This window comes from Parasteatoda tepidariorum, chromosome 6, assembly GCF_982258835.1.
Source record: "Parasteatoda tepidariorum strain Cologne lab strain chromosome 6, Ptep-v5.0, whole genome shotgun sequence".
In the NCBI taxonomy this organism is placed as follows: domain Eukaryota; kingdom Metazoa; phylum Arthropoda; class Arachnida; order Araneae; family Theridiidae; genus Parasteatoda; species Parasteatoda tepidariorum.
Window position 1 is genome coordinate 115,963,842 of NC_141760.1, and position 16,182 is coordinate 115,980,023.

Here is a 16,182-nt window from a genome sequence, read left to right on the forward strand (position 1 = left end):
CGTCCAACTGTTAAATCACGCAAATACAAAAATCGATGTTTGATAATAAAATCGCGATTTTAAAAATGCATAAATACAAAACACGATATTGGATTTTTAAATCTCGTAAATAAGAATCATAATGTACGATATTTAAATAGCGTAAATAAGAATCGCAATGCGCAACTTTTAAATCAGGTAAATGCGAAAATCGATGATTGATATTCAAATTGCGTGAATAAAAATCTAGATATTTGCATAGTCTGGACTTGGGATTTCTAAAAGGCTTGTTTGTATTGTTTTTGTTTAAACATAATATATAAAAATTTACAAGATTAACTGAATGAGCAAATAAATATTTTCACGGCAAATCCACCTCTATTTTTTTCTCTTTTTTTGCTTGTTTTCACGCCAGAATACAAGAAGCAGCGACGTCTGAATTACGAAAATACTAGCTATCCCGCTGACGGATAAAAAATACGGAAAATCTTATTTTCTGTGCGTGAAATCGGAGAAAATAGCAAATATAAGTAAAAATGCGGAAGGATTAGCAGCTAGGACATAGTTTGAATTTTCTGTTTATCTTTGAAAATCAGAAATAAATATAACTATTTTACTTCAACGACAGAATTTTTTTTAAAAAGCAGGATATTTATTAAAAAAAAATTTTTAAAAAATGAAACTTTTAGAGAATCAGAGTTTTTGATAATAAGGCTGAAATTCGAGAGACAAAAAAAATCTCATCCCTGTATAAAGGCCCACCAGTTTTATCCCAAGGAAATGAATTTTAGAGAAACTTCAGAGGAAGGAATGAGGACTTCAATAATTTCGCTCCGTGGAAAATTAAATTCCTCATAAAATATTTTAACTTGTGCAAAAAAAAATTTCTGCGGAAATTAGCGGAAAAAAATGGAAAAATCTGAAAAAAAGCGGAAATCCGCGAAAGAATCTCATCCCTGTAGAAAGCCATGGATTTAGATTTTTTTATGTTCATACGATAGATTAATGAAGAAGCTAACATAAGACTGGTGGATTTTTCACTGTACTGATATTTTGTTTAAAAAAATTACAATTAAGTAAGATACGTAAAATAAACTTTCTATTCGATTTAGGGGCTCCTCTGATGTGGGACCAGGGGCAACTGCCCTGTATGTCCCTACCTTAGCCAGACTCAGTAAATATAAGACTCTGTTTATAAAGTGCAATTAATAAAGCAAATCTAATTTATGACAAACCTCAGATGTGTTGGATAATCATGTTTTTATTTTAAAGCAAATCTTAAATTACAGAATTGTGTGGAAAAGTAAAATTTGTAACATACGTGGAGAGGCATATTTATCAGGATAATCTTTCAATAATTTGTCCCGAGCAACATCAGCCAAAGATCCGAACAACACAACAGGGCGTATAAAACTGGCTGCAAATAATTTAAACAAATATTAACACAAAGCAAAAAGAATAATTAAATGATTTCACAATTTTTTTTTAGGAAACATTATTTATCAACAAATAAATTTCTTAATTCAATTAGAAAAAAATAATAAATATTACTTAAAATGAACTTCAAATTGTTTAGATATAGAAATAAACACAATTGTAGCAGATATGTTTCAATAACAGAAAATAGTTTTTTTTTTTTTTTTTTTTTAATACAATAAGCGACTCTAGCAGCATCAGCTAGGTTAACTATACAATACAACAAGACACATTAAAATGGATGAAAAGAAATAAAAAGATATTATTTATCAGATATTGTCCAATAGAGAAACATAAATAAAGATGAAATAGTCTGCAATGAAAGATTTCAAATTAATAAAACAAAAATAAAAACAATTTTCACTTAGCAAAATCAGCAAGGGGTACAGTAATCTATAAGAGAGATTGAAAAACAAAGCGATAAATTTTTTTAAATGACTCATTTAAAAATAAATAAATTTCTCTTTTGTGTTTGTAGTTGTTATTGCAGTTCATTTACGTTGCACTAGAGCTGCACAATGGGCTATTGGCGACGGTCTGGGAAACATCCCTGAGGATGATCCGAAGACATGCCATCACAATTTTGATCCTCTGCAGAGAGGATAGCACCCCCGCTTTGGTAGCCTAACGACTTGCACGCGAAGTTCAGCACTTTACGGTAGAACAGTTTAACGAGGACCCACACCGCACACCCTCAGTCCCTGAGCAGATTGAACCAAGTAGGCACCCACCCGCCCACCAACCGCAGCCAGTGATGCTTGACTTTGGTGGTCTGCGATTGTAACTGTGAGTTGATTGATGCATTGATGCTTTGGATTGCTTGGAGGAGGTTGTGGTTTATGTTCAGTACTTGTTCTGTATGTTGCTGTCTAATTTATAATGGTTAATAAATATTTAATAAATAAAGAAACAGTGTTAATACTTTATATGAATTTTTTTTTTTTTTTTTAATATTAAATCTTTATTTTCTTACGCCAGAGTTTGTTTTAACAAATTTAAAAGAAGAGGAATGTTCTTCTTATTAAGCAGGGAATAAAATAAAGTTATTAATATAGTTTAATGGAATGAATAGGTAAGTAGTGATTTTCAAATTTAATTGCTTTTATTGTTAACCACTTACTTTATTTCAACAAAAAGTAACCTTTTTAAATTAACATTTCATTAATTCAATATAAATAATAGTAACCAGATACTTTTGGATTTTGTTATTTTTACCATTTTCTGAAGAAATATGGGGTGGATTGATCCATAACTTAAGTACAGATCAGCAACTTTTGCGAGAAGAAAAAAATATTAGAATATCTTAGACCATAAAGAATAACCATAAATATGTATCTTTTCTTAATTATGTTCATTTAGTTTTTTAAATCTAGAATTCAGAATTTGAAAAGTATAGGTTTTCCCCAAAAAAGCATTATTTCTTTTTTCATACATTTTCATTGTAAATTTTTAAGCAAATCAACAAATATTATGAATTTTTTTCAAGATGATAAAATTCATGAGGAATGTTAGGACAAAAAATCAAATAAAATTTTGGAAGATATGAGAACTCAAAGTAATAATAATTGAATACAGTGCATATACTTAAGAAAAAAATTAACTAAAATAAGTCAATATTTGAAAAAAAGTCTAATTTGAATATTTTTACTAGTTTATTTGAATATTACTGTTATAAGATTCAAACTTGAAATTTTAAAAAGTTAAGTCCTTTTCATGAATTGTCATTTTAGACCATAAAACAAGACAGATTAAAAATAATATAAATATTACAAACCTCAAAAATTCTCAATCACAATGAACAAGATAAATGTTATGTTACAAATCTACTACAGCCTTTTTTACTCATAATAAAAAACTCTTGGCTTCTGCATAGCCAAATCTTCCAACAAAAAATAAGCACCTTTTAAGTACTCTTTAAGCACTAAAAAGTACTTTAATTACTATATACATTAACAAAATACAAACTAATTTTCAAAGACTGTAAATTGATCATGGTAAAATAACTCTAACAGAAAACTCTTTTTCCTGATCATATTAGCCATTATAAAATGATCAAGAGATTTTCGGTTCGATTATCTGAGGGTCGAAAATTAAGATTAAAATTGAAAGTATCATGCAACAGAGTTGCACATGAAAGTGCAATAATCTAACTCAGATGCATGTGCAGACTCGCAAGTAACATGTTAAATGATTAGCGCTTTCATACGCTATGGACTGACGGTACAACCGAATGGATTGTTGTTGAATGGATTGCGAAAAATGTTGGATAGAACAATGTAAAAGCACACTTTGGCATAATAAAAAAGCACGCTTTACCATGGTGAAAATGGACATGGTAAAGAAAAAATCTCATTTTCTCTCGAAAAGGGAAAATTAAGCACTTTTTAAAAACACCTAATGGAAAAAAGCACCTTTAAAGGCTTTTAAAATTCGAAAATCAAAAATAAGCACCTTTAAGCACTTTTTAAAAACGCTATGCATTATGATAAATATTAACGTTACTTACGATGCTTAAGAGTAACTCTTTCATATGCAGGAAATTTAGATACACCATCGGCTGTAAATAAAAGGAGAGAAAATTATGTAACCAGAACTACATCATGATTTCATTTAGAATTTCGAGCATTAATACTGCACAAATGTGAAAGTTGCATTCATAAATAATAGAGAAATCTACATAATTAATCATAATGCACATAAAAATTAAATTTTACCCAGCTCTATCCATAAATATGGAAGTGTGGATACCACTGAACTCAGCAGCTTGGAATTTTAAACTTAAATCTTTTTTTTATTATTTCTATGGCCTGAAAGCACTATATTTAGATACATAAAGGAACATAAAACAAATTTAAGAAGATCTCCTTAAATTTCGTTTATTTTATTATAAACTTCTTTTTTGTATAACTGAATGTTGCAATCATTCAGAATTCTTATCATTGATAAGACATTAAAGTGATCAAAACTGTCAATTGTCTCTATATTGCAAAAAAAAAAAAAATTACGTAATAGCCAGCTTATTAATAACAAAAGTGATTTCTTTACAGAATAGATATTAAATAGTTTAGAATAGCTCAGCATATATATTGACGTGATTTCACTGTTAAAAACCTTTTTTCAAATTGTACTTTGATTTATTCCTCTAAGTAAATACACATTCAGTATGAAATAGTCTATAAAGATTAATGTAAGTAGACAGTAATTTATCTCCTTCATTGTTAGTGAAGGTAATGAGGAGACAGGATTTACTCAACAAAAGAAAAATAATAAAGACTATTTTTCAGGTAAGAAAGTAGTTTTTTTTCCTTAAATGACTTTATCAGAAACCAGCTAACATAATTTTTGCCTCTCTTAACCTGTATGGGAAAAAAGCTGGTTTCGATTCTTATAATGATGCATATTAAACAAGGACTGAAATTTGGCATGACTGTTACTTGACTGAAATTTGGCATGACTGGAAAAATAGGAGGCAAGTTTTGCAACCACAAGAAAGACCATTTATAACGTGAACAATAAAACAGCAGTGATTAGGGAAACACTGAGAGTATGTTTGGTAGAGCAAAGATATGAATTGGCTTCAACAGACTGAGATGAAATTACATATATTTAATAACATTTACTTTATTCTAAAAATGTTTTATCTTTAAACTAAAATTCCTCTCTTTTGCTTCAATTTCATTACATATTACCTCACATTATGTTGGCAGATAATTGTAATACTCAATTTCCGGTTCTTTGTCAGCATCTTGAGAGGTAGACCTAAAAGGTTATATTATTAGAATGCTTTATTACATCAGTAAAAGGATAGAATAACTTTTTGGAAGAGGGATAGAGGATTTTTCTTGGTTTTTTTATATTTCTTACTCTTTTAGCTAATCATTTCTGTATTTTATTTACTGTTTCAATGATTGTTTAGGGGAGTGGTAAAAATTATCAATTATGTGAAAACATCAAAATTTCTCAACTCTTTTAGTTAAGGAACAAAAAAACTTATCGAATGGCCGAATTGCTAACATTTTATGTGAACAAAATTTGTCTTTATAGCAAAAAGAAAAGAAAAAAAAAAAAAAACAGTTTAGCATATCTGTGCAATATTTACCAAAGACAACGTCTTCCCAGTGATCTTTGCTAAGTGACTTGGAACGTCGAGCGCTTCTTCTCTTAAAGAAACTGCCACGACTTTCTGATGCAGCGTCTTTCTTAGCCTGGTTTTGTTGTTCCTGGGCCCACTGCTCAGCTCTGTTAACAAGACATTAAGAGTGTTTTAAATTCAGGATATCTCCTACATTTTAGATTTTCAAATTCACGACTTTTCATGACTCATTGCAAGAATTTTTCAAGACTTAGCAAAGTTACTCTTTTCCACGACAAAAAAAACCCAATAAATTTAAAGTAACAGAAGTGTCAGCTTGAAAAATAATAATAATAACTTTTCAGTTAAAATAAAATAACTATTTTATTTGAATGTGAAATTTTTTTTTTATTCTCATATTATGGCCAACATTTTTGCATTTTGTAGCGGGAAAACACTTTAATTATTTCTTTTATCGCATTCTGTAAATCATCATCACATTAAAAAAAATAATTTAAAAAAAATCGTGACATCCATAGCAGTAACTACCAAAAAAATAAAAATTGATGTTGAAATCATGGGAGTTGAACTCTTCGAAAAGAGGTTGCTGAATCATAGCCACAGACTAAATGCACATTTTAATTTCGAGATTCAATATCGATAAACAATATCGTATTAAAAACACAGGATTTTAAAAACTATGTGGAAAACAATAGTAATAATAACTACATAAAAATAGAACGAAAATTTCTGCTGAAATGTGAACCAAATTTTTTTACTTCCTAAAGGAAAAATCTTTCTGCAAGAACTTGGTAATGATGTGCGACAATGTCGCCACGATTCGGCCACGGAGGTGTCCATCCCAGGTGAGAACCATCCTGTGCCGCCACTGGAGAAAAATCAATGCCCTCTATAATTTTCAAAGAACAATGCTAAAGGAAAATTAGAAATGAGAAGGGCTGGATGAGCTAGAAGACTAGGAAGAAAGGAAAGACGGTATAATAGCTTTTCAGAGAACCCACTTTATACACCATAATTAGGAGTGATCCTTGCTTTCACGCTCTCTAATGATAATATTTTTCTGCAAGATACTTTTAAGAATAACAAATATACATGTAGCTGTTTTAAAGTAACAGAAGCATCAACTTCAAAAAAAAATTATAATAATTTTTTTTATTTAAATACATAATATTTTTTTAATTCTAATATTATGGCCAATATTCTTGCATTTTGTAGGGGGAAAACACACTAAATATTTTTTTCTTCACAATGAAAATGTCATAACTTTTTTTTTGTGTGTGAGCAAAACTGGTGTAATTTAAATTTTTTACTTTTAGCAGAAACATATTATTTTTTATTTTGAGACTAATTATTGATTACTTCCTCATAGATAAAATGCTTCAATTTGAAATGTATTATTATTGCTTTCTTTATTTGATATTTTTTATTATTACTTTTTATCTTTATTCATTACTTTTTCAAGATTTTTGTAGCCTCTTTCTCATCTTCTACATATGTTAGTAGAATTGCATAAGCATGTGCCTTTTTGCTATCCTTTGATCTAATTTTTTATAAGTTGTTGAAATTATGCTTTTAAAAATATTTAATTTAACTTGAAAAATTCTATTTATTAACAGGAAATAAATAAAGTCTAATGTAATTCATAGAAAAATTAAAGTTTTATTATATAAATCTCTTTTAAGATCAATTTTAACATATGGCTGTGAAACCTGGGCCATATCTTATATGGATGAGGCTATATTGGGTATCTTTGAAAGAAAGGTCTTGAGAAGTATTTTTGAAGGAATTCAAAAAAATAATGTGTGGCTTAGATGTTTGACTAGAGCTTTATCACTCATATAACGAACCTGACATTATTGATTTTATTAAACGACAATGAGCAGGCCACATTATGAAAATGGACAAAGACCGTACCACAAAAAAAGAGTTTTCATTGCCAAACCAGTTAGTTGGCTCACAAAAAAGAGACAGGCCGAATTTGAGATGGATAGATGGCCCAGAAAAAGACCTTTTGATATAAAAAAACAAAAAATTGGAAAACACTAGCAAAAAAAAGGTTAGCCTGAAAAAAAACCTTCTTGAGAAGGCCAAGGTCCACCCTGGGCTGTTGAGTCATTGCTGATGATGATTTATTAACAGATGTATACAACTTTTTGCGAACTCCTTAAAGTGTCACGATTCTATAATATTTCGGTGCTTGTGAATAGTTCTTCTTTTTTTCTTTTGTAGTTTTTAACGGTTCAGTGCTTTTGCAAAAAATACAGCAATTGTTTTCATTAATTTGCAGTAAAGATTTTAGTTTTAAAAAAGGGGTAATGGATGTATTAATATTAGTAATTCTGTCTTACATTCATATATATTACACACTTCCTTTAAAAAAAAAGAGGTTTCACTAAAACCTAAGGGAAAGATCAATCCATAAAAAAGGATGCGAAATATTGATATTCAGGATATACAAATGCTCTGGATACAGATTTCTTTAAATTTTTCTGAAAAATGAAAGAGTGAAAACAATACAAACACAATTAAAGAAAGTGGAAACATCAAAACCAGCTTGATTGTCCAATGTCACTTTAAAATTTTTCTGGTAATTGCCATTGTTTCCAAACAGGTTTTGAAAAAATTGCCTTCGTATAGGGTGCGTAGCCATATCTTTCAACAAAAAAAAGCACCATTTAAGCACTCAAAATCATTTTCAAGCACTATATACATTAACAAAATGCAAAATAATTTTTAAAGACTTTACACGATCATGATAAAATAACTTGTTTCCGACAAACTCTTTTCTTGATTATATTAGCCACCATAAAAAGATTTTTTGGTTCAATTTCAGAGGGGGGGAATTAAGTCTGAAATTGAGAATATCGCGCAAAACGCAGCAGAGTTGCACATGAGGGTGCAAAAATCTCACAGAACCCAGCTCAGTAGAGGCAGATGCGGACATGCAAGTATTTCCTCTAACATGTAAAATGATAGGCGGTTTCGTACGCTACGGACCGCACGGCATGCCGAAATGCATCGCGTTAGAATGAATTGTAGAAAATTTAAATAGAACAATGTGAAAACCACGCTTTTGAAGAATACATGGTGAAAATTGACAGGGTTAACACAAAATCTCAATTTCAAAAAGGGAAAATTAAGCACTTTTTAAAAACGCTACAGTTGTATTATTCAACAGATGACGCAAGAAGAATAATTACCGTTGGTTGTTGGGTATGACTCCTTTCTGTATTTCCTGATTAGTTCTTCCAAGTCTGTAAACCAGCCAAGATCCAACAACACCATTGTAAAGAGTATCTATCACATGAAATATTTCCCCCACTTGAAAACCTATCTCTCCTTTTCCAGAACCCTCATAAGAGAAGTGAGTTCTACAGAGAGAGTAAAAACAACTTATTAGACAACTTCCTTAAAAAAAAACCCTATTGACAACAAAAAAATGATTTGCTTACTTTATGTAGAAGGAATCACCACGCTGATTTGCTACAATTTCGTCATATTCTAAAATCGACAATATATCAAATCACTTTATTCTAAAATTACTTGATCATGCAATGCAATCTCACATACAATTTTTATTATTGCCCTAACATTAAATTTTTAAAAAAAAGTTTACGAAAAAAGTGTGTCGCTGTAGTTATCGAAACAATTATATTTTAAATTGAAATTTTATCAGAAACATAGTCATTAACCTATAACTTTCAATTTATAGATTAATTAATGTATAAATAAACTGTTACATATCTTGATTTTTATATCACTATGCATTTGACTAATTTAAAGCAATTGTACTCTATCCTAATATTTCTAAATTCTTTTATCTATTTACTTAAATGTTAAAAAAAAAAAATTATTAAGAGTCGACTATATTTCAAATAATGAAACTTAAAATGGAGTACACAAACTGTTATGAAAAATATGTTATTAGACAACAGATTTTCTCTTTTTGAAAGAATTCATGCAACAAAAAAAAAAGATTTCAGTGTCGTAAAAGAGCACTTACTATCTTTCATGTACTGAACAACTAAGTTAACATAGTCTTGTATGTGGAGAAGATAAAGAACAGCTTCTTCTCGAGTAACACCATTCATGTCCATTTCATTCACCTTCAAAAAAGAAAATAACAACAACCTTAGATCATGTAAGTGCTGGCACTAGAATGCATTTTACTTAATTTTCTGTATTTCTGTGCGGTGTTTTATCTATAAATTATGATTCCTAGAAAAATCTAATAAATCAGGGGTCCCCAACCTTTTTGTAATTAAAAGCAAATACCAGAATATTGCTCTAATGGCAGGCATCATTTATTTTTTCAAGATAAATTTATAGTTGGTAGACATAGGTAATAATACACACTACATATAATGCACAAAAAACTTAGTTTAAAAAATTTTTTTAACATATGAATATAATTAGTATTATATAGTGTAATATAGTATAATAAAATTTTTAAAAAATGCCTTTGTTGTACGGCAACCACACATATTTATCGATTCATTTTATTTCAGGTGTGGGAAATTAATGTGGTGCAGACTTGGCACAAGTGGAAAATTGGTCATAATGCTTTGTGCCTATATCTGTGTGCGATTTCTGTTTTGGTTGTGTTTATCATCAATATTAAAACAGCAAATTTGCATAGCATTTTACGGGAAAATGGAAAACTGAAATATTTTATCGTTAGGCACAAGCAGCGTGAGTACCTAGACCGATAGGTGCCTGCGCGAATAGGGTTGGGGACCCCTGTAATAAATATTTAAAAACCTTCAAGTGATCATTTTTCTCATTTGAATGACTGAAAATAAATTTCTTTTAAAAATCTCATTCTTTAAAAATTGTCATCGAAGTAAAAAAATAATAATAATTGACTTTATTTATTAAAAAAAAATTCTGCAGCAATCGCTTAACACCTTATGTGACAGAAAAATTTCGATCAACTTAAGTCCTAGACGTTGAGTTGATCATACATATGAGTTTTAATCTCTACTTTAAAAAAATTTTAAAGTGAGTGATAAATCACTTTTTTAGTGGTTTCTATTATAAAACAAAAGGAGTTCACTTACTTTAATAATTTTATCTCCAGGTTGAAGACCTTGAAGTGATGCAGGGCTACCAGGCTGAACAGCAGTTACAAAAACACCAACCTCATTTCCGCCAGTCAAGCGTATTCCGACACTCCCGTCTTTTTGGAAGGAGATAAATCTGGCTTCTGTCCTAAAATCAACATTTTTATTCTTACAGGAATCAAAAATATATATCAGTTCTATGCACTGATGTTTCCAGCCAACAATTTTGCTATACAAATTAAAATAAATTTTCTGAATTGTCCATTTTACTGCTCTTTGATTTTAATTCTAGTGTTACCAAACAACACTACACTAAACTCTTTCAAGAAACTTTGGCCTTTCTCCCAATGTGTAATTTTTCGCCTGCTGCCAGTTCTCTTTTCTAAACATAGAAAATCATCAGGGAAAAAATTTATTTTTTGAAATAAATCTCATCATCTAGGTTAGGGGTGCACAACCTGCGGCCCTTCGACTACTGAAGTGCGGCCCGCGAGAGCTTCTAAACACAATAAAAAAAATTTCAAAAATGGCAATTTTTAATCGCACTTTTAAGTCATCACGTTTTGGCACAATCAATTTTAACATATTCTTTAGTAAATGTACGTTTAACGAGCTTTCTTTAAGCCGATTTTATCGTAAATATAAAAGATTTTTTTTAAACAGTTATTTCCGCTTTTCTACGTGATTTCGAAAATCCCGAATTTTTATTACGACGCGAGTTTAAGATCGCAAATTTAAATAATCACTTTTTGTGCACTTTATTTGTGACGATTTCATCTTCAATCTAAGTGATTTTTTACCCTTTTTTTGGAATTTTTTCTTTGTTTTCAACAATTTTTTTCCGCAGTTATTGCTATGCGTTCCCACGTATTATAAAAAATTCCAATTGTTCAATTACGACATACAAAGTTTAAATCATGCATTTGACAAGCTTTATTTGTGCTGAGTTCAGCATCAATATATTTTTTCCCAATTATTTCTATACTTTTCCACATGATATTGACGATCCCGTTATTTAACTATGATGTTATTACGACACGTGATTATTAATCGTGCAATTAAATAATCTCTCTTTGATACGGTATTTCAGCACAGTTTTATCTTAAATCCTAGTTATTTTTCCTTCGTTTTTATTTCCGCAACGAATATGATTTGGTCGAATGTGGTAATGAATTGTTATTTGATCAAAAATCAAATAGTCGGCAAAAAAAAAAGAAGAAATCGACTGAACGCCGTACACTTGGGGCCAAATAGCAAAATCTTTTAGCAGCATAGCAACACTGAAACTAAAATTTCAATGCTCAGAATAATATTTCCTGGAAAAACGTTTTCATAAATTAACTCTAAAAAATAAGGCCAATCAAGAACGTTGAAAATGTCGAAAAGCGAAACAGAGAACATAAAAATCGATCTTAATTTTTGAAAATTTTCTTTAAAGTTGAGCATCTCACTTTTTCATTTACCAGAAAAAGCAAAGAAAAATGAATTAAGTCAACAGATATGCTATTAAAAATTACTACGTTATAATGAAAACATCTAAAAAAATGCTTTTTTTTATTTAAAGAAAATAAAAAGATAGAAAAAAAGCGTTCTTAATTTTTTTAATGAAAATCTTATGCCGAAAATCTCAATTTAAATTTTTCTCATTGCCATAATTTTAGAAGAAAAAAAATTGCTATAAAATAAATTTTATTAGTAACTTTATTTTTTTAAAAAATGCTGAGTCATAATAAAAATGCCTAAAAAAAGAAAAACAGAAAAAACAAATATTCCTTAGTTCCTGAAACAAGACTTTAATACTGAAAATCACACTTTTCTATGTTACTGGTTATTTATATTACAGTACAGGGAAAGAGTGATAATAAACTCAATTCTCAAAGTATCGAAAAAATGACAAAATTGACTTGTCTGATTATAATTTTTTTTTTAAAAAAAGTAATATCTATAAAAATTCAAAAATAAAAAAAAACTTGGAAAAATACATTTCTAAAAAACATTCTGCCGAATATTTGACTGATCATTCAACCAACTAAATCTTTCACAGAAGGGCCAAATACTCCTTACATCCCTCCCTAATTTAAATGCATTGTTACTGCAACTTAAGAAATTCATAAAATGACGGAAAACGTGAATTTTTAAACTGCTCACGGTTTGTAGTTTAGATTTCAATTTTTTGTTGCTTAAATGATCTTTTTCGATAAAAAAATAAGGGAAACTGTTTACGATATAAAAATCTAATAATTAATAAAATTAAATAATAAAGTACATTACAAAATAAGCATTGAATTTTATTTTGAACTATCACAGTTTTGCTTTTATTTTCGGCTTTTGTTTAAAACCTATAAATTTTCTTCAATTAAAATATTTAATTTGAATTTATATTACTTAATTATGATTAAACTTTTTCCTACTTTCATTCTGTGGGCACTGCAGTTTTTTTTATTTATTAGAATTAAATTCTAAAATGAATTTTTGTATTGCATGATATGATAAAATGAAAAAAATTTCTTTTCTTCAATGTTTTTTTATTTTGATAAATCTATTGTTCATATGATAAAAATAGCAAGTTTTTTTTTTTTTTTAAAAAAAGTATAAGTTTTTTTATTTTTGAATGAATTCTAATAATGGAACACTACTAAGTTATTGATATTACTAAGGTTATTGACAAAAAAAAATGGAACGCTAATGTTTAAATAAACATTACTACATTTGTCATTAACATGTCTAAATACATCTGCGGCCCTTCGTTAGCCAACCTGCTGTGCAAGTGGCCCTTCACTCAAAAAGGTTGTGCACCCCTAATCTAGGTGTTGTTCTTTAAGAGGCCTATTTACTCTTGACTTAACTCAACTGTCAAAAGGGAGGGAAAATTCTAATTATGTTTTAAATCTTCTGCATTAAATTTTTCATAAATAAACTGATACTATATTTGGCAGTATCTTTTGATGCAAGCCCAAGGTATCTTTTGCGAAATAAAAGCAAAATTGCGAAATAAATGCAGCGTTTTAGGTTCTCTTTCCATTTTTTTCTGACAAAATTTTTACAACATTTTTAGAGTTCTGCAATCAGTAGTTTTTAAAAAGTAGTTATATAGTGTACATTAGTCTGTTTTTACATTTTTGATAAATATCTTTGCTTTTGTATAATTAACATTAAAAGAATTTTTTAGAAGTCCTAAAAATTAACAAGCAGTATTTCTACCAATCCAGATAAAGCACCCTCTTATTTTCTACTTTTTTAAAGGTATTGTGCTGTCTAAATTATCCTATATTAAAAGTTTGTTAAACAGGAAAAAAAAAACAAGAAAACAAAATTCAAACATTTAACCAAAAATCTGAAATGACAAAGGCAAACTTCTCTTAAAACTTTGACACAGAATTTTCAGTGAAGCATATTTTTCATTATTTTGTGTTAATTTAGGTCAAAATAAATGAAAATATTATAACATTTTAATAATTCATGGTTATTACATCAAACACTATCTGTGTTGAAGGTAAAAAATTTTCACGGTTCACATCCAAACAATGATTTTTCAAATTTGCAGTTATTTAGATTTAAGAGAAACTCATCACTGAAATTTTTTTAATATACAAGAACAGAATAAATAATTGATAAATTTTTGAGTAAAACAAAAAGTTTTCAAATAATTTTTTTTTGGATTTTATATTTTAGTACAAATAAAATTCCTATAATCTAACAGATTTCAATTCCTACTGTTAGTTCACACTCTACCTATATTTTGTTCAAATTTTAAATCGTTAATAAAATACTTCATCCATTCCAGTTGCAATACATTTTTTTAACTTGGATGTTAATTCATTCATTAAACAGGGATGAGCGTTAGTCATTGTTTTAAATTTTACTAGAAGCGATTCAGTTTTTCACATATTTTAAAAATAACATCAGTGTTAATTTCTAATTACCTCTCTTTGAACAAAACAATAGTTTATTGCACACATTTAAATATTTAATCATTTTATATTCACTGTGTCCGATAAATTCAGTAAAGAATATTACGTGGTAGCACGTGTAATTCGCTTCACCAAATTTATAATTTCATAGTTAAATATAGATAAGAACGCTTTTAATTCTCAATTTCTACTAATTAGTTCACACTCTTCCTATATCTTGTTCAAATTTTCAATCGTAAATAAAATACTTTTGATTCATACACTCAAGTTTAAATACTTTTTTTTTTAATTTGTAGTAGATAACACTTGACGTTAATACAGTTTTTTCAAATATTAATTCATTAATTTTAGTTTTATATGGAAGAAAAAATTGTAATTATTTAATAAAAAATAACTAAAATTAAAAAAAATTTATATTGCTTGTTAATAACTAAAAAAATATCAAAATATACTTTCGTTTGTAATTAGAGCATCAGAAAAAAAAAATATATATATAAGGGACACTGGTGTCACATCTGCCCTTTAAGAGATATATATCAATAGATGATGTACCTTTTGGGGTACTTTTAGTGAATAATATGCCTGAAGAAACAAATATAATACAGATATCATCAATGGCTCGACAGCCCAGGGTGGGCCTTGGCCTTCTCAAGAATTTTTTCCACTTTTTCCTGCTAGTGTTTTCCAGTTTTTAGGACCAAAAGGTATTTTTCTAAGCCATCTCAAATTCGGCCTGCCTCTTTTTCCTGTGCTGACTGGTCCGGCATTGAAAACTCTTCTTGTGGTACGGCCCATTTTGATAATGTGGCCTACCCATTCTATTCTTTGTCGTTTAATAAAATTAATAATGTCATTATGTGAGTGCTAAAACTCTAGCAACACATCTAAGTCACACACTATTTTTTTGAATTCCTCCAAAAATACTTTCTCAAAGGTACCCAACATAACCTCATGCATACAAGATATGGTTTCACAAGCCTGTGTTAAAATGGATCTTAAGAGAGATAATAAAACTTTTCTATGAATTACATTAAGTCTTATGTATTTTCGAATTCCATTAACCCCTTAACTGCCGAGGGCGTATATATACGTCTCGGCCAGACGATGTGTTAACTGCCGTAGGCGTATATATACGTTTTCCCGAAGTACGATGCTTTGCATTGCGCTGCTATAAATAGAACTACACCCCTACTTCAGAATGCAGTAAAATGACCTTAAAAGTGTTTGCTTTGCAAATATATTACTAATTTCGGAGGAGGGGGAATGGGAAAAGGATGTTATGGAAAAGTGATATCGTATTAATCGTTTGCTTATCTCTTTTTGAGTAAGGTCAGGTTTATTCTTTTTTCGCTTTCGTTTCCCGAATGTATTTGGTGCTTTTTATTCTTTCCATCAACCTCTTCAAATGCATCGGAAAAATGTGCTGATTGTTCAAGAAAAAAATTCTTTGTGAATCCTGCTATCAGTGCAATGAATGTGATGTTGGTTTATGTATCCAACCATGTTTCAGGATTTGTCATACAAGAGCTAAGTTTTAACATCTTTTATATTGTATTTTTATTATTTAATTTAAATTTTGTATTTTCTTTCTTTCCTTTTTCTTGTCTTGTAAAAGTAAACTGTTTTTAAATTGCAAGGCGTGCATCATTTTCCCCCACCA

The 16,182-nt window shown here is 29.1% G+C and overlaps 1 protein-coding gene across 5 annotated transcripts in view; it reads right to left on the minus strand.

Annotated features, from left to right (window-relative positions):
• The window catches only part of LOC107447528 (tight junction protein 1), a 137,204-nt gene that overhangs the window by 31,029 nt on the left and 89,993 nt on the right, over window positions 1-16,182 (minus strand). For all 5 annotated transcript variants that reach the window (XM_087166516.1, XM_087166515.1, XM_087166517.1 and 2 more), the window contains 7 exons: window positions 10,609-10,759; window positions 9,552-9,654; window positions 9,001-9,049; window positions 8,749-8,919; window positions 5,555-5,694; window positions 3,962-4,012; window positions 1,301-1,396 (listed from right to left, as the gene is read on the minus strand). In XM_087166516.1, coding sequence (XP_087022642.1) covers window positions 1,301-1,396; window positions 3,962-4,012; window positions 5,555-5,694; window positions 8,749-8,919; window positions 9,001-9,049; window positions 9,552-9,654; window positions 10,609-10,759 — 761 coding nt within the window. The remainder of the gene's footprint in view (window positions 1-1,300; window positions 1,397-3,961; window positions 4,013-5,554; window positions 5,695-8,748; window positions 8,920-9,000; window positions 9,050-9,551; window positions 9,655-10,608; window positions 10,760-16,182) is intronic.